Source organism: Perissodus microlepis, chromosome 16 (genome assembly GCF_051167445.1).
Source record: "Perissodus microlepis isolate ML-2025 ecotype Zambia chromosome 16, ASM5116744v1, whole genome shotgun sequence".
In the NCBI taxonomy this organism is placed as follows: domain Eukaryota; kingdom Metazoa; phylum Chordata; class Actinopteri; order Cichliformes; family Cichlidae; genus Perissodus; species Perissodus microlepis.
The window spans coordinates 11,442,310-11,465,347 of NC_140476.1; the positions used below are offsets into that span (position 1 = coordinate 11,442,310).

At 38.6% G+C, this 23,038-nt stretch overlaps 2 protein-coding genes across 4 annotated transcripts; one reads left to right on the top strand and one right to left on the bottom strand.

The window, feature by feature from the left end:
- The first annotated feature begins 249 nt into the window (after window positions 1-249).
- Window positions 250-8,762, top strand: LOC146370458 (uncharacterized). 2 transcript variants are annotated; one of them, XM_084907776.1, is made up of 11 exons: window positions 250-424; window positions 1,721-1,968; window positions 2,092-2,209; window positions 3,495-3,647; window positions 3,769-3,957; window positions 4,770-4,843; window positions 5,154-5,351; window positions 5,449-5,586; window positions 5,671-5,760; window positions 5,975-6,118; window positions 6,243-8,762. In XM_084907776.1, exons 2-11 carry the CDS (start codon window positions 1,729-1,731, stop codon window positions 6,369-6,371), a joined length of 1,473 nt encoding a protein of 490 aa, XP_084763902.1. In that variant the 5' UTR covers window positions 250-424; window positions 1,721-1,728; the 3' UTR covers window positions 6,372-8,762. The 2 variants fall into 2 exon arrangements, with proteins under 2 accessions (XP_084763902.1, XP_084763903.1); XM_084907777.1 differs by lacking the exons at window positions 3,495-3,647; window positions 3,769-3,957 and having other exon boundaries at window positions 253-424.
- An 85-nt stretch (window positions 8,763-8,847) lies between these two features.
- On the bottom strand, window positions 8,848-21,875 carry znf654 (zinc finger protein 654). 2 transcript variants are annotated; one of them, XM_084907775.1, is made up of 12 exons: window positions 21,664-21,875; window positions 19,491-19,636; window positions 18,877-18,958; window positions 18,529-18,664; window positions 17,619-17,821; window positions 17,149-17,285; window positions 16,157-16,298; window positions 15,611-15,895; window positions 14,154-15,491; window positions 11,363-12,141; window positions 10,125-11,197; window positions 8,848-10,017 (listed from the first exon to the last, which is right to left on the bottom strand). In XM_084907775.1, the coding sequence occupies exons 1-12, from the start codon at window positions 21,787-21,789 to the stop codon at window positions 10,013-10,015; spliced, it is 4,452 nt and encodes a 1,483-aa protein (XP_084763901.1). In that variant the 5' UTR covers window positions 21,790-21,875; the 3' UTR covers window positions 8,848-10,012. The 2 variants fall into 2 exon arrangements, with proteins under 2 accessions (XP_084763901.1, XP_084763900.1); XM_084907774.1 differs by lacking the exon at window positions 8,848-10,017 and having other exon boundaries at window positions 10,096-11,197.
- Between the last annotated feature and the right edge of the window lie 1,163 nt (window positions 21,876-23,038).

Consider the following 23,038-nt stretch of genomic DNA (forward strand, 5'->3'; position numbering starts at 1 on the left):
CACAAAGCAAAACAAAGAAAAGACATTTTTTTCCATTATTTTTTGCTCTCACTAATAAGTAGGAGCTAGAGAGTGCCGTGTCTTCTGCTGTATCATTCAGGGGAAACTGGTGCTGTGTACTGACACATTTTATGGTAATTATTACGTAAAAAAATGGCAGTTTTCTCCATTTTTCTTTGAGTTATTAGAGGCTCATTAGAATAAATACCAAAATATCAATCGTTGAAATTTGAAGTGTACGGTGAGCTCCTGAAGGCATCATAAACCAAGCTAGCAGCTAGCCTGCGCAGTAGCGATGCTCGGACGGGAGAGCTGGTCAGCCTGTTTAGCTGGCGTCACGCTATCATATTAACATGCTTTAACGAGGCTAAGAGGATCCGTTCTCCAGTTTAATATCGTACTGTGAAGCCAGTGAACCCGAAAGGTAATGTACTGTTATCATTTGCTAATTTACCCTCAGGTAGTTATCCATTCGTTTAGCTTAGCTGGTATGCTGTTAGTGCAGTGCCGCTTATTTACATGTCACTTAAACATTTAGGCATTCTTGTTAGTTTTTTCAGTTAAACTGCTGGTCCACTTACAGTAATGTTTTAGGGTATGTAATATTATTTTCCCTTCTGTCGGGATTCACATTCAACCACACGTTGGTATTTACTGTTTATCTTTGGTCTTATTGAATTAAACTATCTTACGTCTTACAGTTTGATACTTTTCTTGAAATCAGTGTATGATCGTGGTAACGCGATTAGACCTGGAGGTTTCTATCGAGAGCAAATCAGGGGATTTGACATGTGTACGTTCAATGACACAGAAACGTACCTTGGACATTGACCTATTCCTGCTGGTTTTTATCTAGCATCTGGGTCTCATAGACAAATATTGATAGACTTCAAAGCTAAAGCTGTCAGAAGGAATGAGGAACTGTGTTATTGCAAAAAAAAAAAAAAAAACATTTCGCAGGACATGCACATCACACTGGCCAGCTTTCAACACAAGGAAATATTAAGAAATGAGCAGGAGGAAGAAACTGCCAGTGTCTAGTGGTGGTAGTATCATGCTCTGGGGCTGGGAATAATGAATGAGGTTGCCTTCAAATTCTTCAACTTCACCTCAAATCAACAGCTAGATAGTTAAAACTTGAATATAACTGGATGTCCCAACAACACCATGGTCCCAAACAAACATTCAAACTAGTTTTGAAATGGATTAAGCATTAAACATTAAGCTTCTGGACTGACTTTCCTAAAGCCTTGACCTCAAACTTATTGAAAATGTCTGGACTACTTCTGCCAAGAATAGTGGTCTAATATCTAGGCACAGTTATGCCATAGCATAATGGATATCAAAAGTGTCTTGTTGAGGTGCAACTTGCTAAGGGAAACTTAAATGAATATTAGCGGTGGTGTATCTATACATTTCAACCTGTATATATACTTTTCAATATATATACTTTTCTGTGTTATTAGAGACAATCCATACATTTTCTTCTGGTTATCTGGGGCCGGGTCACAGGGGCAGTACATATAAATAGTATACACTGGATATATGTACACAAAGCCTAAAACTAGATCATTTTATTTCAAGGAGTTTATTACATTTTGTACAAATTGAGGAGGCCAAAAGTGTGCTTCATGTTGGGTATGTTTTCTGCTTAGGGATTAACTATTTTTGCATACATTCTTCAAATTGTATAAATCTTTCTCTCTTGATTTTCCATTAGTATTTCCGATGGGAGACTATGAGAGCAGTGCTCCTGGGCGAATAACTGTGTATTCAATCCAGGGTTGCCCACACTGCACGCAGGCCAAGGCCACCCTTGCTCGCTTGGGAGTGCCTGTATGTGACATAGACCTCGGTAGTCATTCAGAGCTGAGAGCAAAGGTGAAGGAGCTGACAGGACGCAGCACAGTCCCTCAGATCTTCTTTAACAATGTTCATGTTGGGGGTAACGACGACCTGCAGAAACTGGTGAGGAAAAGGAAAACATTTCTGACGATACCACTTCCCTAATGACCAGTAAACTAAGAGGTCAAGCAGTGTCCAAAAATGGGGGAGAAAAACTAATTTGAACTGATAATGTAATTTCTGTAGTCACCTGAAGAGCTTCAGAGGCTGGTAAGTCTGGTGAAGGAAGAGCCCCTTCCAGCAGATGCACCACCTCTGCCACAACAGAGTCAGTCAGAGCATACAGCTTCGGAGAACGAAGGAGGTAAGGAATTAATTCTTAAGAGTTTTTGCCTGCTTAAGATCATTACTTTCTTTTCCTTCCCTTTACAGTCAAAAATGCTCTTAAGGCACATTTTAATGCGGTTCTTAAATATATTTGTAAAATACCTTCTGATATTTTAGTATATTAACTGCATATCTTTCAAGAAATAGACAAGCATGGTCTGAAGTCAGTGTGTCCGGTTATGCATAGTCATTGTTGGCTGAAGGTGAGCCAAGAGCAAAGAGTGGTTATGAAATAGCATTGGCTGATGTAGTGAAAAAGCCATTTTTAGGCAACATCAGATGTGTGTGTGTCTTACATCCAGGCTCCTCTACTCCTCCAAATGCCAACACGGACAGTTGATACAGGAAACCTGAAACTCTGGATAAGCCTAGTAGTGCTGGGCTGCCCCACAGCACCTCATATGTACAGTGTAAACAGTGTTTGTAGAAAGATATTGAAATTTAGTGTTAGCTTTTGTGAAGTTTAATTAAAATCAGCAGTACGTAGTACTACACATACATCTCTGGCACCTAACGATAATGCACTGAAGAGCAGAACAAGTCATCAGATCGTAGTCGGTGTAATATAAGTGAGCTGCTTCTGATAGAGCAGTTTTATTTAGTTTTTGCACAGATGTATAGACTATTGGAGTACTTACAGTTTTGCCTTTTTAACAATGACACCCTTTACATATACAGTCACAACCATATTATACAATACGTTCCTTATACCAGATTCTAACCATCCAAATGTTGCAGAAAAATGCCTAAAAGACTTGTGTTGCTGCCATGAGATTCACTGATTCCATATTTGCATTAATGAGCAGTTGAACTGGTGTACCTAATTAAGTGGCCGGTAAGTGTACAATATAATGGGGGGAAAAAAAGAATGAAATTGCCATTTGTGTGTGTAAATATTTCTTTGGAAACATGATTTGTCTCTGTGATGCCTGTCAGACTTTATATAATAAACAGGACTGAAGTCTGATGCTTAAAAAAACTTAGTAATGCTTGTGCCATATATACACAGTTACACATTTACTTAATTTCTCTTCAGTAGTGTATATCCCAAAAATCTCATTTACAAACAAAAGCAATGCTGCTGTGTTGAAATGAAAGAAGCCAGAAGTTTACCCAGCTCAGGCAATACCTTTTCTCACCAGCGAGACATTTTTTCACAGATGCAGAACTACATCGTTTATCAAATTCTTTCATACATGTGTGAACATGATTATATTTCTGTGTGTTTATACATGTGTGACCTGGAAATTCCACGCGTGTAGAATTTACGTGTGAGAGAGATGAGTTGGCAGACCTAGTGGAAGACCTCAAACATGCCAGCATGATTGGCAGTCATAGGAGGGGGCTGACTTTATACAAAAAGAGCTTCTCAGGAAGTCAGCTGGTTGACTGGCTGCAAAAAGAGAAGGGCATGGGTAAGTAAGGCTGTCGGTGATATAGGTAAAATCTCAGGCAATTTCCCAAGCGCCCTTATCCTTACAACACATAGTCAAATTCAGTTCTGTCAGCACTTGATTGTGGCTATGTGTACACTAGCCAGGGCTGCAGCCTGTAATACTGGACAGGCATTGTTGAAGAAGAAGTACATGATCAGAGTTCATGGCTGTGAGCAGCAGGATGGCAATTTTGGCGAAGGAAAAGACACCATGGATGCACTGTACAGGCTACTGGAGGATGATTCAGCTCTCAACGCAGGACAGACTGCAACCTGCAGTCCCATGCAGGGTACGTCAGGACCAGATCAGGCTTGGAGTGTGCACGTATCGCATTTCAGGTTCACTCTGAGCAGTGTCTTTCAGCACTCTACTAACCCATGTCCTTTCTTTGCTGCTAACTTAGCATATGATCCTTCTGGGTTTGCTTGGGTTTGTGGCTTTAAGAGCTGAAATATGGTGTATCCAATAAAAACATCATTCGCTTATTAGCTTGCAACGCCTGCGTGACTGAGTGCATTCTCTGTCTTGAAAATCTATGCAGTATTTAAAAAAAAAAAAAAACTTAAACTCACTGTCTTCATCAGTGAATTAAGATAACTTAGCAAATTTAGACTAAATAAATAAACTAAATTTGATCATAAATAATGTTTTATGATGATATTATGCATAAAGTGTATCAGGCTGCAAAGAAGCTAGCTGGATTTCAATGTCAGCTGCTGGCTGTTTCACAACAGTTTCCTGCTTTGCTGTGGGCTTGGGTCAAATTAATACTTGGTTTTAATTTCCTGTCAGATATTCCTTTACTTCTGCAATGGTGGTGGTGAGTCATATTGGCTGGCTCTGTGTTGGTGTGTTTATACCTGAAAGCTGCACACTTGTAGAACCTGTAGAGTCACACCATGATACCAGCAGGATTTTACCCAGCTTCCCTTTTTTCTATAGCGCCTAATAAAAGCACAATTTTTTTTTTTTCCTGTATTTGTTTTCTTTTTGTTTTTTTCTTTGTTTTGTTTTTTCCCCAGCTCGTGTTTAATATTTTGAATTTTGACTCTGAACTATGTTGATTTTTATTTCATGTTTTTCTCTTTGTCTTCCTGCCAGCCGCTGAGCTCTCTTTGCTTTTACGGGAGATGATCCTGAAATTGTTCTCGGAGCATCTCTCTGCCGATGGCAAGGTAATGTTGTCCCTGATGCTCACTGAGTGCATGTTGCTATTTTGTAAAAGCAACAGTGCATTTGGATCTGTGCCACACAGTGTGTACTGTTGCACTGGGCAAGCTGTGTGTTCATATGAAGTTTCACTTTGGCAAACAGAAAAAACTTGTCTGCAAACATTTCTACTGTATTTTTCACTGCAGGTCTTTTTGTGACCTACATTCAAGGTTGTTCGTCAAGATATTTTGACAGGATAATGCTTCTCTGATACTTTATCCCTGTACAAACAGTTAAATTAAATGCATGTACTTTGTGTCCATGCTCCCACAGTCTGTGGACTATAAAGGCATGTCAGCAAATCCTGCTTTTGAGCGTTACTGTGAGCTAGCTATTCAGCTGCAGAGGGTGGAGTTGCTGTCGCTTAGCCGGGAGGAGAAGCTGGCCTTCTTCATCAATATCTACAATGCCTTAGTCATCCATGGGTACCTACGCCTGGGGGCTCCCACCAACATGTGGCAAAGATACAGAGTAGGACTACACAGCTACAATGTCTCCCCCAGAATTCCTTTGTAATATCAATAGGACTTATGTGCTGAAATTAGGAATGTTTTGAACTGTTTTGTAGTTCTTCAATTATGTGAGCTACCTGATTGGAGGAGAGGTATTCACGCTGCAGGACATTGAGAATGGCATTCTTAGAGGGAACAGAAAAGGTGTCGCACAGCTTCGAAGACCCTTCTCCAAAACGGACCCACGACTTCAAGTATTCACATTTTGATAGCTGAATTTATGTGGTGGCAGTTTTCTTTAGAGTTAACTAAAGGTCATGTCTCTTGTTGTCCACTAGGTGGCACTTCCAGATGCTGAGCCACTGATTCACTTTGCCTTGAACTGTGGTGCAAAGGGCTGTCCACCTATTAAAACATACACACCACAAGTAAGTGATTTCACTTTAGCTTTTTTGATTCTGAGAAGGCTTAGCTAAAATAAATACACTTGGAAACTCCCTCTTCTGTCACAGTTTTTACAGTTGTGAAATTGTCCCATAGATTTCATATCAGGTTTCCCAAGTCTTGCCTCTTATAATGTCTCCCATTATCGCGGCAGCCTGAATGGTCAGAAATTAATTCTCATGTGCTCACCCCTCTCAGGACATCGACAGCCAGCTCCGCACAGCAGCCGAGGCCTTCCTGGAGAATGATGACGCCTGTGTGGTAGATTCTGTGAAAAAAGAAGTGCACCTAAGTCAGATATTTAAGTGGTACAAAGCTGACTTTGGAGGCACGGATGAGAAGGTATTTTTAAGTTTAACAGCTGTATGTGTGCACATGTATGGATCCTGAATTTTTCTTGTAGGAAAAATGGATGAATTGTTTTTTTTTAGTTTTTTTTTCTGTTGCATCCCCTTCTATCTCATAGCTGCTGGGATGGGTGCTGGATCACATGGGTGACTCACCGAAGAAGACCAGCCTGCAGGGCGTCGTTTCTGCTGGAAAGACCAAAGTCAGTTTTCTCCCTTATGACTGGAGCTCCAACAGCACCCACTGAGCTCACACACAAATGCATTCACACCTACCTGTATGTACGTCTACATGTTTTACATCCATTGTCTTCTGATTGAATCCGTACAAAATGGAAAAACACTTATTCTTAACCATGCGTATGTTTTATACAGAACATAATGTATGTCCCTGTGACATGAGGAGCACATTTGCACTGTATTTTACTGCTGTCTGTTCCAGTTTTCTGCTCTCATTGTAAGCTCCTACACCCCATCTTTTGATGCTGTGTAAATACTAGAGAATTTGGTAAGATCATCTCAGTATTTTCTACACATGAATGGTGTACTCCAGCAGCTTGATAGCATCAAATGCACACTAAACATATTTTATTATCTGTAACCATAGTTGTGGCTCTCCTTTCCATGTCAGCCACTCAGGAGTCATAGATGATCCCATTCCTCTCTGTCCAGTTCAACACTGGTTGAGCTATTCATGTGGTGCGTATAATTATAGCAGATGGAAACGATAACTTGGCTTATCAAACATACTGCTTTTATAAGCCATAAGAAAACCTTTTGAACTTTAAAGAAAAACACTCATTCATGTGCAGCAGACTGCACCTTCTTCTCTCTGGTCCTTCATTTAAGCATTTTGCAACCTACATATTTAAATGGTTTGATTTTCCATTCTGCGGGGAAAGGAAGGATTAGCTGCTGCACCCTTTATCTTTTACGTGAAATCGAATATAGGTGTGGCTATTATATAGTCACAACTCAGCTTGTGGCTGTAGAATCTGAAATGCAAGGTGAAGATTTTGTAAATAATGATCCTTTTTGAGTTTGTTTGCGGTTAACAACCCCTGAGCTTTTTTTTAAAGGGGACAAATGAAATCTGGTTGTGCTGCTCTTATTGTCCTAGTTGGTCAGCTTAGGATGCACTCAGTGAGTAGTTGATTTACGTCAGCAAAGGGAGCACCTTCTGTGTGCACTGTGTAGAACGCACAGACCTATCCAGTGTCCGCTGCTTAGACTTTATTTAAATGTATGGATCAGTTTGTCTTCCTATCAACCATAGGTAAACTTATTCTTCCTCTATGCATGTTAGCCTATGTGGCTTTTCAACCCTCTTTTTAATCCAGGTATTCCACTGTAAATTGCAGAAGTGCTATTACTGTGTTTTGGGTTTTTTAGCACAGTTATTTGTTTTAAAAAGAAAATTATGAAACATTTATCAAAACCAAACCCGTTCGGGATGCACTCTGACACTTTGCATGTTTTTTGCCAACTTATGCTACTGAGACATATTTGTACTTTTTCACAAGGTCGCTGTTCTGTTTGTCTGTATGTGAATAATGTGCTGTTGATCCAGCTTTTTATTTCAGCATGTCTACAGAAACTGGACAAAAGTCTTTAGAAGTGTACATTACCAAAATGTACCAAATGTACACTTGGTCATTAATTTAATAGGATATTAGTGTATTTAGTTTCACCTTGAACAAGTTTACAAAAACTATTCTTATTTAGGAGTTGAGCTTTTCTTTAAACTTAGCCTTTCATGGGTTTTTTTTTTTTAAATTAATTTTTAGTATGGTGATTCATTGTACATTGCATAGCAGTGCAATAACGTTCCATTAAGTTTCTATAATGTGTCACATCGTCTTAAGATTTTCTTATCTCAGGTCAAAGCAAAATCTGACACCAGGTTTGATGTCATCAGTGCATCGTATGCTGCATGTTGTTTTCTAGTCTTAGCATTTCTGTATAGTTTGTATTTGTTTGCAAAATCATTTTCAGCATTTGATTCCTGCACACTGCTGTGTTTTTGTTAAGGCTACAAGCAGCACCAAAGCAAATGGTTAAATTAGCATGTCTCAGAGCTGGAACACATTTGCTGCATGAGTTAGAGGAATACCCTTCAGTCTTGAATAGTAACTATAACAGGACTGCCTCTGTTGGCTAGTGTTTTTTTTTTTTTTCCTTTCTAATTCCCCCAGCCTGTGTGCTTGCTATAAGAACTGCTTGGACCTAAAGTGTCAGATATCAAAGTACACAAAGTAAAAAACCACATCTGATAAAAGTCAGTCATACACTGATTACTGCGTATAGACTTGACACCAGCCTATTTAACAGACTGTAGGTTTTCTTTGAATGCAGCCTTCAGCAACAAAGTGCACCTTTGGCTTTACTATATTAGTGTTAAGAGTGGGAGACACTTTGTGGACTAAATTAAACAACACAAGATTTTTATGTTTATGGATGTTCCCCGTTTTTTTCCCCCCCCCAAAAAAAAATAATAAAAACATACCTCATGTATCAGGAAGATGTGATGCAAAAAACTTTTTTAAACAATTCTAATATCACTGTTCCTCTTTCCTAGGATTGACAATAACAAAAAAAATTACATCCCTAAATAAATAAATATGCAATGTTGACCTATATGCATATACTGAGTTTGTGTTTTCCTTTACTATACTACCCCACAGCACGCAACCTAAACTTTAAAGCAGATCACACTGGAGGGCAGAAGTTTAGTTTGTTTATTCAAACAAATTTCATCACTTTTTTCTTTAAGAAAAATAGATGGGGAATCAATACCTTTACAAATCCAATCTATTGACATTTGTACATATAAATAAGCAGGTTTAAGTGCATCGTCTTATATAAACATTACATCAAAAAGGTATTAAACAGATCAACCACCTGAAAGGTTCATATATGATAAATGTGAAATACTCTACATAAAGAAATGCACAATCATTGTTTAAACCAACTTAAAAGAATAAAAACTTTAAAGCAAGCTGGTACTGTATTAGTTACATTGTGTTTATCATCCTACAGTGTGAACACTGATTCAGTCTTGGCACTAACAGAATTGTGAGTAATGCATACGCTGTACAGAAAGTTTGACAAAATGAAGGCAGATTTACATTGTTTCAAATGTTTTGGCCACGGCCCTAATACATAATTGTTGTATCGCAACTAGAGAAATTTAATAAAGGCAACCCCAGTCCTGCCCAACTGCTACCCACATGATTTTCTTAGTTTAAAATGTGCATTTGTGACAGGGGTTTGAAGGACTTATTTAGAAAATAGATTTTACAGTGTACAAAAGTTACGATGATGCAGCCATCTGATATCCACCTTTACAGTCATGTCTAGTAAGTTCTCAAGTGCTCTACGATACAAACTAAGTGGTCCATGCCTCATTTGGAAGACCACAGAACATACATGTTGTTTGCACACTGCAATTCACACTTCCAATGATGAACTGTGTGTAGAATTCATTCTCTTATCCAGTCTCCAAAGACTCGTGAACACCACAGCAGAGGGAATGGGTCCATTATTCAGATTCCCGTTACCTGACAATTAGTGTATTTCTCAAATTTACATGGACTTGACAAAGTCAGCAGGTCAAATTAGTTTTAAAAAAAAAAAAAAAAAAAATTTTTTTTTTTTAAAAAGGGTGAATAAATATTGTGTGTAGTTTCAACCCAAATTTGTTTTTTTGTTGTTGTTGTTTTTTTCTTTAGGTACTAGGTATTTTCTGGTTTACATCTCCTTTGCCTCAAGCACTATGACTGATCATTAAGAAAGGATTTTAGTGTTTAGTTGTCATGAAGGCCCCTCCTAAGCCAAGTAACAGAAATAGCCATTCCAATTGCCGCAACTCTTCACACTCCTGCAAATATTAACCTAAAAAACAGCAAGGGGAAAAAACAGTTACTGGTTGTTCAAGGTAATAATAATAATAAAAATTAAAAAAAAAAACAGGGTCAGAAAATGGAGTTAAGCAAACTTACTTTCATCATCTGAATCAAAGCCAAAGAGGGAAGAGCACGTGTTGAGGGCTTTGTGTTTCTGCAACTCCTCCAGACTGCTGTAAGAGGAAAGGCATTTATCACAGCGATGTCTGATCTTATGCTCAGGGGCCACATCCTCCACCTGCTGCTCCTTTTCTGGATCAGGGTCCTTCTTTTTCTTATGACTCCAATAAATAATTTTCTTGGGAGCATCATCAGTGGACCTCCTTTTGCGCATTGAAAGCACAGATTCATCCAGGTAGGTGGACGGAGGTGGCCGGATGAAAGGGGCCTTAACAAAAGTTGCGTAGGAGGGATCCTCGGGCTTGAAGGTTTTGTGCTCAGGAATGTGTGGCTCTGCTATATTCTGTTGGACTCCCTCGGCCAAAGTAGAAATATCTTCAAGATCTCTGACGTTTAAAGGGTCTACCTCGACAGTTGGTCTTTTTCGACATCTTTTGGTGGGAGTCGCTGAAGCAGCGTTAGTGTGAGAAGTGGGCATAAACCCCTCTGAAACATTTGTTTTCACATCTTCATATCCATTGATGGTAGGTTTGGTATCATCTGTGTGCTGATCTGCAACAGTTTTCTCTGAATAGTTATCAGATTTAAGAAGATTATTGTTTTGCGCATTTATTCCACCAGTCTCACCATCAGTTTTGTTTATTAGTGTAAGATCCTCAACACGAGAGGCCTCACCATCAGGAATGGGACTCTCCTGCTGCCCCTTTTTACTCTGTAGCCATATCTCCTCGACCTTCACTCTCTGTTTCCATGGAGCTTCAGCGCTTTCCTTTATCAGTTTGCTGGGTCCCAATTCCAGCTCGTCTTTCTGCGGGACTGGGACATAGTGCCTCCATTCATGGTCATATAGACCCAGATAACTTGAGAAAAGTTTCTCACAGCCAGTGAAAGGACACTGAGGTCGGAAGGGCTGGTGGGTATTTACGTGATCTTTTAATTCCTGCTGTGTCACAAAGCGCTGCTTACACTCTAGATGGTAGCAGAAGTGTGGAAGAGGACTACTGTGGCTCTTCATGTGGTCCTTATAATGCTGAAGAAACTGAATCTGCCTGTTGAGAGAAAAAAAACAGTGCGTAACATGCTGAATCAACTTCCCAAATTCAAACCCTTTAACTGTACATGTATGGAGTCTTTTAGTGTTTTACAATCAGTTAAGAGACCGCCCTTTTTTTTTTTTATTTATATATATCTGCAGTTATTTCAAGTTCTCTTACCTGAGGCAGAGGGTGCACTTGTGTTTGGCCCAAACAAAAGTCTTCTCTAGCACCTTGTCTTCAGTAATATGGCATTTGATAGCATGCTTTGTTAGTGTGTTGGTCATCCTCAAGAATACTCTATCACAGGAGTCAGACGGGCACAAGTGGTATGTGATGTCTGCACCACAAGCATTTTCTCCTGCAGGCGTCTCCTGCCCCTCTTCTTCAATCACAGATGGATTACTTACAATTACCAGGCCTTCTTTAATGATTACCTGATCATCCTTAAAGTCGATCTGTTTGAATATATTTGTGTTAGGTTTTTTGCATTTTTTGTGAAGCACAGATGTCTTCTTGATGAGGGTACGGAGGTTCCTGATGATTCGTTCTTCCCTCTTGAGATGTGACACTTTAGCTTTGCTTCCGGGTCTCTGTCCAAAAGTTTCGTCCTCAGAAATAGAAGTCTGTTTTTTATCCCAAGGCTTACACTTATTTCCTGCATTGTCTATTACTCCATTAGCAGCTTGAGCATTTTCAATGGATGGCTCCTTATTAGAAGATTTTTGTTTGCACATTGTATCAATGTGCTCAAGAATGTGCTTTTTGGCAAAGGGAAGCTGTTTGAAGCGTTTTCCACAGAGAATGCATCTTAGTTTCCTACTTTTGAGGTGCGAGAGAGCATGTCTCATAACATTCAAGCCTTTGTAGTCTTTGCCACAGAATGTGCAGTAGTGGGACAAATGAGAATATTGTTGAGTACGGAGAGCCCTGTCCTTCCATGTTCTCTTAACTTTTACCTGAAAAAGAGAAAAGTCAAATCAGAGCTGGAAGCAGCAGGGCATCGATTCACATCATGTCACTGCATGCAAAACTGTACTTCTCCTGAAGTGTATATGTGCAATCAAATGCAACCCAATATGAAGAAAAGAGAACATATTACGGGGAGATATTTGAAGTAATTGACTTTCATAACAACATTTCTTAAATTACAGTACTGTGCAAAAGTCTGTGGTCCCCAGCAGTGATGGGATTAACGGTGTTACAAGTAACGGCGTTTCTAATGGTCATTAGAAAAGCCTACCAGATTGTCTACCAGAAAGTGATTGCCGCCCGCGGGAGTGTGCGCAGCTGCTTAAGATGACAAAGCAACAAGGTGATATGTACCAGTTTTTAAATTGTGTTGATAGGCCACGTAAAACCAGAGTCATGATAAAGAATATATATGCTTGTTTTTTCCTGAATAGTTTTGTCACGTTAACGTCTAAGGACAGCGCTAGCAAGCTCTCTCTGCTTAAGACCAAAAAAAAAAAAAAAAAAAAAAAAAAAACCCAGCCCGTTCGTGATGGTGGAAAAATGCACCATGTCGACCAATCAAAAATGATATGGCAAAATGACATTTGGTTTAGGAAGAAGGGGAAGTTTTAGGAGTGGTGGCGAGAGAGAGAGAGAGACAGCAGTGTGTTGTCTTGTGTAGTTAGTGTGTAGTGTTGCGGATAGTTTTGTGTTGTGTGTCAGAACAACGAGGTGACTGCTATCTCCAGGTAGAAAACAGGAGTGATACACCTGCTGCTGTCAGACCTGCAGGTATCAGGCTGTGATGTTCTCCTTTATAGTGGACAGAAATTATTTTTTTGGAGTGGCACAAATAATTTATTATTATTGAATGCAGAACAGCTGATTGTTATGTAAATAGTTTGAAATGGTTATTAAAAAAAAGAGGGTAAAAAAGGTAAAAAGCTGCAAATAACTTGTTTGCAAAACTTGTGCATAGGCTTTTAAAACTGACAATTTATATTTGCATTTAAAGTTATGAAATATGATTCAATAAACATGTTTGTGGTTGTTACAATAAAAAAATATAACTTTTTCTACTCAGATTTTATGTTTTTTGTCTGATTTTAGATCAATTGTGTTAATACAGTATGTCAAAATGAAAACATAACTGTAAATTCAGACACGTGAGGTTGTGCTGAAAAGAATGATACAAAACAAGGCAAATAAATAGTTTTTGAAGGTGAAATGTAGATGGGAAAAAAAAAAGTGGTTAAAATGGCCAATTATGCCCTGGACCCCAGAGGATTAAACTTTTTTTTTTTTAAGTAACGCAATAGTTACTTTTCAAGTAATTAATTACTTTTAGAATCTACTAACTCAGTTACTTTTTTGAAGAAGTAACTAGTAACTATAATTAATTACTTTTTAAAGTAACTTGCCCAACACTGGTCTCCAGTGATACTGGGGTAACTGTCAAAACTGATCCTACTATAAATGCAGAAAAGTCTGGTCATAGTTTGAGTCATCATACAATACCATGTGGAAAGTATCTGATTGGCAGTGGCTTAATTTTCAGCGTGACAATGACCCCAAACACACTGTCAGTGCAGAAAAGTGTACCTGACTAGAAAAAACACTCAGTGGAACACTATCAATCATGGATTGCCTTCCCCAGAACCTGGACCTCAACATTATTGAATGAAGTGTAGATCATCTTGACAAAGAATAGAACAAAAGGCAGCCACCATCCAAAGAGGAGCTTTGAATGTCCTGGAAGAACTATTCCTGAAGACTACTTAAAGAAATCACAAGAAAACCTGCCTAAGAGAGTTCAAGAATAGAGGTGTTCATACCAAATATGGACTTTAATTGACTTGCTAGAATTGTACAAACTTTGTTTTTGCCTGTATTTCCATGGGTGTGCATGTTTAAATAACTCACTGCATCCCTTTCCCCTTTCGCATCCTGGCAAAAAACGAAATAAGGGAGGCTTGAGACACTTGCACAGTAATGTAAATATGGAGAAATAACTAACCTCAACGTTTGTTGTTTCTGTTTCAACCGACGGATGGGGTTCCTCTTCATTGCTGCCATTAAGGTCCTCAGATGCTGTAGATTCTGGCGGTTGAGGATTTTCACTGTCAGGTGATTTGGATTTAAAGGAGTAACTGTGAAAGAGTTCTACTGGACAATCCAATAACTCCAATAGTGGACCATCAAGGTCCACAGGATCAGCTTCAGCAATACCGATAGCAGCTTGATTCTCAATGGGTGGACCTTCACAAAGTTTGGATTCCACCTGTGTTTGAGATTCCTCTTGGGATGGTTCACTTAAAGTGTTATGACAATCAAGGCCATTATGTTCTCCATTTTCTTTCTTAGGGCCCATCATCTTCTCGAGTTGATACGCTCTCTGTTCGCTTTTGATTTCAAAGGCCAAATCAGGATGTTCTCCATTCTCCTTAAAGTCTGTCATCTGCTCAAATTCATTGTCTTTCAGGTCTTTCATCTGCCTATCATTCTTAATTTCACAAACCAAATCATTATGTTCTCCATTTTCTCTGTTCAAGTGCCCAAGTTGGTTCTCTTTCTGGTCACTCATTTCAAGATCACAGTTCAGTTGAGGCATATCCTTCTCTTTGTCTTCTGTGTCCATTTTTTTCTCAAATCCATACTCCTCCTTGTTAAGGTATATTTCATTATCGGGATATGAGAGTTCCAGTTTTGATAATGGCTTCCTTCCCCGTTTTCTCCCTCTAACTTTGACCTTTTTCTCTGTCACTGCCTGTACCAGCTCCAGTCTTGGAAGACCTTGCAACCATCTTTTCTTTTGACCTTTTCTTTTCAAAATTTTGCTCTTAACACATCTAGACAAGTATTCCCTATTGCGGTTCAGAGGGAGACTTACAGAAGAATTTTCCTTGTTAGTGTGATTGCGCCTTAGTGAGTACACAGAGTTATTACCTAAAGAGGTTGATTTGACATTGTATTTGATCTCTGGATCATCACCTATTTCAAACTCATCATCAGACCGAGGCCGTTTTCTCCGTCGTAGCCTTTTTCTCCATTTCCTCCTCTTCAGAGAATCATTATCCGACAGTGCAACACGTTTTCCGGCCTCTCCATCTACAGTTTGCTCTTCTGGAAGGTTCACAAATCCAGCTTCAGTGCAGCTGCAAGAGATGGAGTCTTGAGTGCATGACTCATTTACACAGTTACTTTTTAGTAGTTCTTCACTATATGCCTTCTCCTCTTCCATCTCGTCGAGAACAGCAGCCTTCACAACCTTATCATTCATTAACTCTAAACAATGTGTCCTAAGGGTCAGGAAGTTCCAAAATTCAGGGTCAAAACATAGGCGCTCCTTTAGCATCTGGGAAAAGAAAAAAACAATCATGCAAAACACAGTTGTAAACAAATCACACAGTTATAATATCGAAATATAGCCCATATCAGATAAAGTTTAACATATATCGCATCACCCCCTCTAACCTGAAGAATATGAAAGCGAACACAGGTCCGGACAGGGTTGTTGTGGGGCTGCGGCTCCTGATCAGGATGCATGTAAAGCAGGGAGACAGTTCGGTATGCCTCCAAGCTTCGTTCCTGGCAAAACACAAGAAGGGCACACGCTCGACAGACCTCCAGGTCATGGGGCAGCAGGAAGGCAATTGTCTTGCAAACGAGTGACCGGGTTACAGTGTCAGCCTGCATGTCACACAGCTGCAGGGCCCTGGCACAAAGCTCCACGCAAACTTGAATTCCATCACCACCCAGCTATTCAAAAGGAAATAAACACAGATGAATAAATCTGATAAAAACAGATATAAGAATCAAATCAAAAGGAAAAAATTATTCAATTGCCAACTGCATATGTCTCCAGTACTTACGTTTTTAACTGTTTAATCAAAGCATTTAACTAATATTTAACAGTATTAAAAACATAACTTTAAACAGTTTCTGTACACTTTAGACAGTGTACAGAAACTGTTACCATTTAACAGGGCGACAAAAGATGATGCTGCAATGACATCTCACCTCTGTAGTGACCAATTTTATGAAGGGGAAGATGGCTCTGACATTGGTAGCAGAGGAGGCCAGCTGCAAGCACTCAGCTAAGAAGCCTTGTCTGGAGGGATGGGCCCTAAGATACAGTCTGCTCCAGATAAACACCAGGTCCCTGCATAAAGGCATATACATCTAGTTCAGGTATGATTTTAATCAGGCAACAACTATGATATTAAGTCAACAAACAGAGAGATGCTAAAGCATTTAAAATAATTAAATAAAGTCATGCACCGTAATGGGGTTATCACTTCAACAACTCCCATTACTGCCATATTCAAAGATATGCCCTATACCCAACCCTGCATAATCTGGCCGAAGAAACTGACAGGAGAGAGACACACCATTGTAGTAAAATTGCTATTTCTTTCACTCTATAGTCAATAACCTCCTGCCCAAAAAGTAAAAATATTTCTACTTTTTGCACCAAAATGTATAATCAAATCCCTTACATTTACTAAAAAAAAAGTTTTGTCAAAGGAACTCTCTTAAGAACTCTAAGACTTCTATAACGGAGATGTTGAGAGGGACAGTCAATAAAAAGTTTTTAATAAATGTAAAGCTTTAAGATTTTCCCCCTCACAAGCGCTCCAGAGCTTTTTAGTGCCAGATACAAGGAGACTGGTCACAAATAAGGAAAGAATAAACAAAGCTAAATTCAGAAAGGGGGCTGGAAAAAAAGACCTGCACAAGAGACCTTAAGCATGCAGTCAAGACAACAGCGCAAGCTTTACTTTCAGTACAAGTTTGATTGTCCTTGAGTGTAACAGAAACCTGAGACATGGTCCCATAGAACATATGTTAAAAGACCCAAAGATGGCAGTTTACGGATGGTACCCATCCAATCTGACAGATCAAGGAAGGATCTGCAAAAAGGAATGGGATAAACTACTGAAATCTGGCCTGATAAGCCTATAGAGGGGGTCTGAATATTTTCTGAATCCTTTATATGAGGTCATACTTACCAGATGTAATACATGTCTCCATTGTGTAGCTGCTGTGTAAGAAAAGCTTGACACAGTGATAACAACAGCTCATCTTTTTCAACACTCTCTGTATTGCAGATTATCTCCACTGCATCACGACCATCTATCTCTGCCATCTAAGGAAGAAGTTAAGAAAATACACATATACATTTATTTATTATAAAACACGTATTATAGTTAATGTATGGCATTCACAAAGCTTTTAATTTGCAAAATGGTCACCTATTATATGTGATACAGTTACATCATATTTACTAATATACTATAGCCTTAACTATTTTCCTGTTTTGGGTTGATTTGAACATAGACTTTTTAAATACATAGTAGATCAACAAATAAATAAGACTAAAGAATGCATTTTTCCCCCTTTCTTATTCATCCATGTCTATTTTTAGAAACGCCTATCACTAATTCTTTCAAGTTTACATGTTCTGCTCTTCAATTCTCACCTCCTTGTAAAGGTTTTCATGCAGCGAGGCTTTGTAGAGGCAGGTCAAGTAGGCCTGATGAAAGTATAGATGCTTTCCAGCCTCACGATTTTCCAGGCAGCTTTTAGCAAGAGCCATTGCCTCCTGCATTCGTTCACAGGCCTGCAGATATCGCACTCGCAGCTCCAAGAACACTGGCAATTCTGAGCTCAAGTAGTCCTCAACTGCATAGAAGGTAATTGCATGTGTTAATGTAAATCTCATGGGATGGGTATTAATATGAACTACCTGCTGAAAATAAAGTCATTGCCTATATTTATATATAGGCGATGACAGTGCAATGCATTATTAAAACATGATGATAGATATAATGGTGTGTTGAGGAGGAAATGTGGTTGCTTGGGGGTGGGGGGGGATGATCATGACAGAAGATGACTGAAACATTTGGTAGTTTAGTAACAAAATTTGTTTAATAATGAGTGTATCAGGGTAAGAAGGGGTGGAAATGGGGTTTCTTCAAGAGGCCAGGTCAAGTTTCAGTGACATTACATGCCATTTTCTTATCGTATTCCAAGATGACAATACCAAGATTCATCCCACTTAATTTCTTAAAAAGTGATTGCATGAAAAATGACTCCATGCATGAAAAATTATTTTTATACATGGAGTGGTCATCACAGAGCCAGAGAATAACCCTGATGTAATCTTTGGAAGATTTTATGCAGTGGTCCTTTACCATCAATACAAGATCTGGGCAAAAAACTTAATGCAACTCTGTAAATGTGGTGACATTGCCCAAGCTTTTTTGAAACTATATCACAACTTATGTGTGCCTCATCAAATCTAAAGGCAATGCAATGAAATATCAGCATGTATGACTTCTTATTTTGGACAGGCATTGTATTATTTCCTATATGTCATATATGCCTACCGTCGTTTGGTGGCAAATCATCCTCCTTCAGGATTCCCTGTAACACAGGATTTTCCCATGGGCCTCCTACTTTAATAATCTGCTTTACATGCTGAAGGTAGATGTTCCTGTGCCTCATGAGGCGAGTGTGGCAAATCTGCAGAGAAGATGTTCATTCAATAATCTTAATGTTATAGAAGCAAGCTGAGGTAGTCACTATTTTCAATCATAAAACATTGGTGCAAGAAGAAACTGGCAGCAGTTTTGAGACAAGTATTGTTACCTTTAGTTTAAAACTCAGCACCTGTAAAAACACCTGGCTTTTGCAAAATTGTACTGTGAATTGACAGCAGGTCAGTTTTTAATCACCTGAAAAGAGTCAAGGATGTCTTTTAAAGGCTCTTCCACAAATTCTTCCTTGCTGAAAAACAGCATGAGTTCAAAGAAGCTCCTGCAAGACAATGACAGAGACATTAGAAAAATATCTCACACCAAGGTGACAACCACCAGAACATGAATGCCTTACAAGTGCTAGTTTTAAAGGAGAGGTGATCAACTCAAAATTGTGCTGCTCATTACCAAATGATTCAAGTTAAAAAAAATATGTGTGTCTTTTTCTATTTCAAAGACAGGCAGCAAATACAACTCTGCTATTCCTTTTGGACACTGAGCTCCAGCTCTTCCCAACAGATAAAAAAGGGTTCCATGAATTTATGGTTCACCTCTATTTAAGCTACAGCCTTTAAATTTTATCTGAAAGCATCAACAAACACTGATTTACAGAAAATGTTCTGTACTATTTTCAACACTGATTTTTCACAGTAACTGTCTCTCAGTTTTGTTTTAGAAATAACATTTTATGTCATGTCTCTGCTAGGCAATTAAGAATTTTCGAACCAAATACGTGGGTTCAGCTATTCAAATAAATTTATTTACAATCAATACAGCACATTAAAACAGCTTCCAGTGAACATTGTACTTACAAGGCCAAACTGCTGAGAACATATTGGATATGCTGACAGTCATCTGGAAAGGCAGTGGTGGCTTTGGTAAAATTGTAGAATGCGGTCCGCAGCACCTTCAGTTGCGGGAGAGGAACTTGCCATTGCCCTGTGTACTCCTCAACAAGCTGTCCAGGAATGAAACAGAAATGTGAAAGACTTAAATGAATCCTATGCATGACAGCTAAAAGCTGTATGTTTTTCATCCCACATCTAACACAGTTTACAACAGAAAGGTTTACGCTGCCAAAAGTTAAAAACAAGTAATATATAGAAAATAGTGATTTAGGTATGAAATGGTGGAACTCGTTATCCGTCCACACTGCACATCAGAGTACTAATGTTTTAACAGTTTTAATACACTACAATCAAAACCAAGAAGAATTCTAACTGAAATTGTTTGGATAATAAAGACAGCTGGTGGATGTGCTGTGTGAATATGAACACAAATTGGATCTTAGAACCAAAGTATAAGAACGTAAATAAGACACACTGTAACACAATCAAATAGAAATGTTCATTAGAATGCACATTTCTATTTGACATCTCTATTAGACATTTATTGTATGGATGTCTAACACATTTGTTAGACCATCACCCAATCTAAGGTTTGTGCCACAGCTCTCATAACTTAACAGTATTCATAATTATCAGAAAGAAAATGTTTCTATAATGGTTAATTCACAAGTATGGCCAAACTCTTTAATTGAAATGATATTTTTAATGATAAAATATAACTACTGTTATCCTTGAATTTTCAAATTTAGTTTGTTGGTCCAGTGAACCACTAGTGCACCTGAATCAAACAGACTCTCCTCCACACAGTGCTCATTTATAAAGTACAAGCCCAAGCAGTATGCCTAACAGGTGGATTTTCCTGGTTCAGTGCAGCTAGCCAACAACAAAGAACCACTAAGTGGGAAATGGAGAGTGAAAACGAACAGTATATCCATGTTTTGTTTTTTTAACATAAAAGTCATTGCTACAGACATAGGCAACAGTGACCCTCATACACTGCTTTATAGTTTGTACAAGGTTATTAATTCTGTCTCTAGTTAGCTAACATATAGGCACAAGTGGTTCTACAGATGATCTAAAAACTGAAACTTTAAACACTTATTTCCTAAATCCGCTTTCAAAATAGTGTTAAATCTATGACCGTTTGTAGAGTGGGATTCCATGGTGTAAATTAGCCTTAATACGTTTAGTGTTTCATGTCCACTTTAAAACACAGTTTTAGATTACTCATTTCGCAGACACTATAAACTTGTATTCCTTATTTATTTTCTTTGTTTTAACTATGTGTATTAATTTCAGTTATACATCATACACCTTTGAGTATAGGTACCATGTGGTAGTTACAGTGTGCCATTTTATTGAGGGATGTTTCTTTTATCCTAAATGTGAAGCATTTTCGCAACTGCGTGTTTGTAAGTGTTAGTGCTATAATAGTAAAGTTAATCAACTTTATTAAATTGTAAACTTCAAGTACAGCTACTGGTGGAACTTATGGATTAATTTACGCAATTAAAGCTCCATGCTCTAGGATAGTTAAAAGCCAATTCATCCGACTAGCTATCCAAACGTTTGCCTCCCAGATAAACGCATTCCAAGTGTGTATATGTAAAACAGAGTACTGTTATTCTGGATAGTGAAACAATTCAGTTGCGATTTGGCAGTCAGCTATGGTATTTCTTCACATCGAGGGCATCTTGCATTGTGAAAGGAAACCACGCTCCTGCTTTTCCCTAAAAATAACTTACCATTTGTCAGTACGTACGTCTTTTTGCATTTTTATCAACTGACGTCAACTCTAGGCAGCAAGGGTAGAAACTGCTCCATTTCCCTCGTTCTTCAAACCTTGTTAAGCCCACAACGTTAATTAGCTTAGCTTTACTATCTAGCTATAAAGCTAACGTCAAACAAAAAAAACAAACACTAATACAAAAATAAGACACCCAAAAGTCCAGTTCGTACCTGTAAACTCTGACTAACTAATTCTGCTCTGTCTCTGATGTGCTATGCCTCCGCCTTAAACACATAACTGCATTAAAAGAGCTGCTCAGGGGCTAGCATTAGCTCTCAAAGCTAGCATCGTTAGCGATAAACAAACGCCGACTCCGTAAATCACAGGATATAAATTCACCCGACATACCTCACAAAACTCAGAGCAATACTCTTTGCTCTTCAGTGACGATTCGCCGCTGCAGTGTTTAGCACACAACGTGTCCAGAGCTAATTCAAGCCCGTCTGTTTCCAAATCACTTTCGTTGTCCGCCATACTGTCTGCTGTATCCAGCGCATACTCAAAGTTGCCAGGTTGGTAAGAAAGCGTCCTCCGATTCCTCACGACAGGATACTAACTACTTGGCAACCGCGCAATTATCCTTGTACGTTCCTTGTACGGCTGTTGCCAATAGGAAATCCGGTATGAAAGATGGTACCCACTATGACTTAAAATAGTATTAAATAGCTATTCACTTGTAATAGGGGACTTTGCATAAATCAGTATTTCTTATATAATATATATTACATGTCAGAGTCAACCAAATAAAAAGAGTAAAACGTGGCTTAAATAATAAATTACCCACATTTATGACAATAATCTTTTTTTTTTTTTAGAATTCCTAATCTAATCCTTAGCATGCTGCATCATCAGACAATACATTTTTACAGCTTATTAAGTGAATCTTTAATCACAGAGAGGAATTAGGTTAGAAATTCATAATTAAAAGAGAAGTGAGAAATGTCATTAATTAAAATAATACCTGTTATTTCAATAGGAAGAATGCAGAATGGGACTTAGTCCTACTGCACAGGTGTTATTCACATATAGGTAGATATTACTTCTTCTTCTTGCGGCTGTTCCCTTTAGGGGTCGCCACAGGGCATCATCTGCCTTCACTTCACCCTTTTCCATACCACCTTTCTCCGTCCAGTATATCCAGTATCCCTCTTCTGCACATGTCCAAATCATTGCAGCCTTGCCTCTCAAACTTTTCCTCCAAACCACTTCACCTGAGCTGTCCCTCTGATATACTCATTTCAAATTCTGTCCATCACAATCAACCCCATTGAAAATCTTAACATATTTAGCTGTGCCACCTCCAGCTTGCCCTCCTGTCTTTTTGTCAGTGTAACAGTCTTCAAACTATACCTCACATGGTACAGCTGCTTGGGAAGCACAAGTCAGTGTACTCCTTGCTCCTGTCCCAAGCCCAGATGAATTATCCAGATGGAGATTGCATGAGAAAGGGCATCTGGCATAAAATATGCACAGTACCAAAATACTAGAAGTAAAGTAACTAAACTTAATTCAGCCTTTATGGTGTATACTGGTGCTTTTCGTACTACAACATGCCAAATTTACTTGTACTTTTGAAATTAAAAGAACTCTCAAAAAAGATATTTTATGTAGTATAAGATAAATGGTCCCTACTTAACACCTTTTAACAACTTAGTGTTCCATAAAGCCCTATCAATGTTGCTCTCACACACACACAGGCAGGCAATGTTTCTTGTATTGCTGT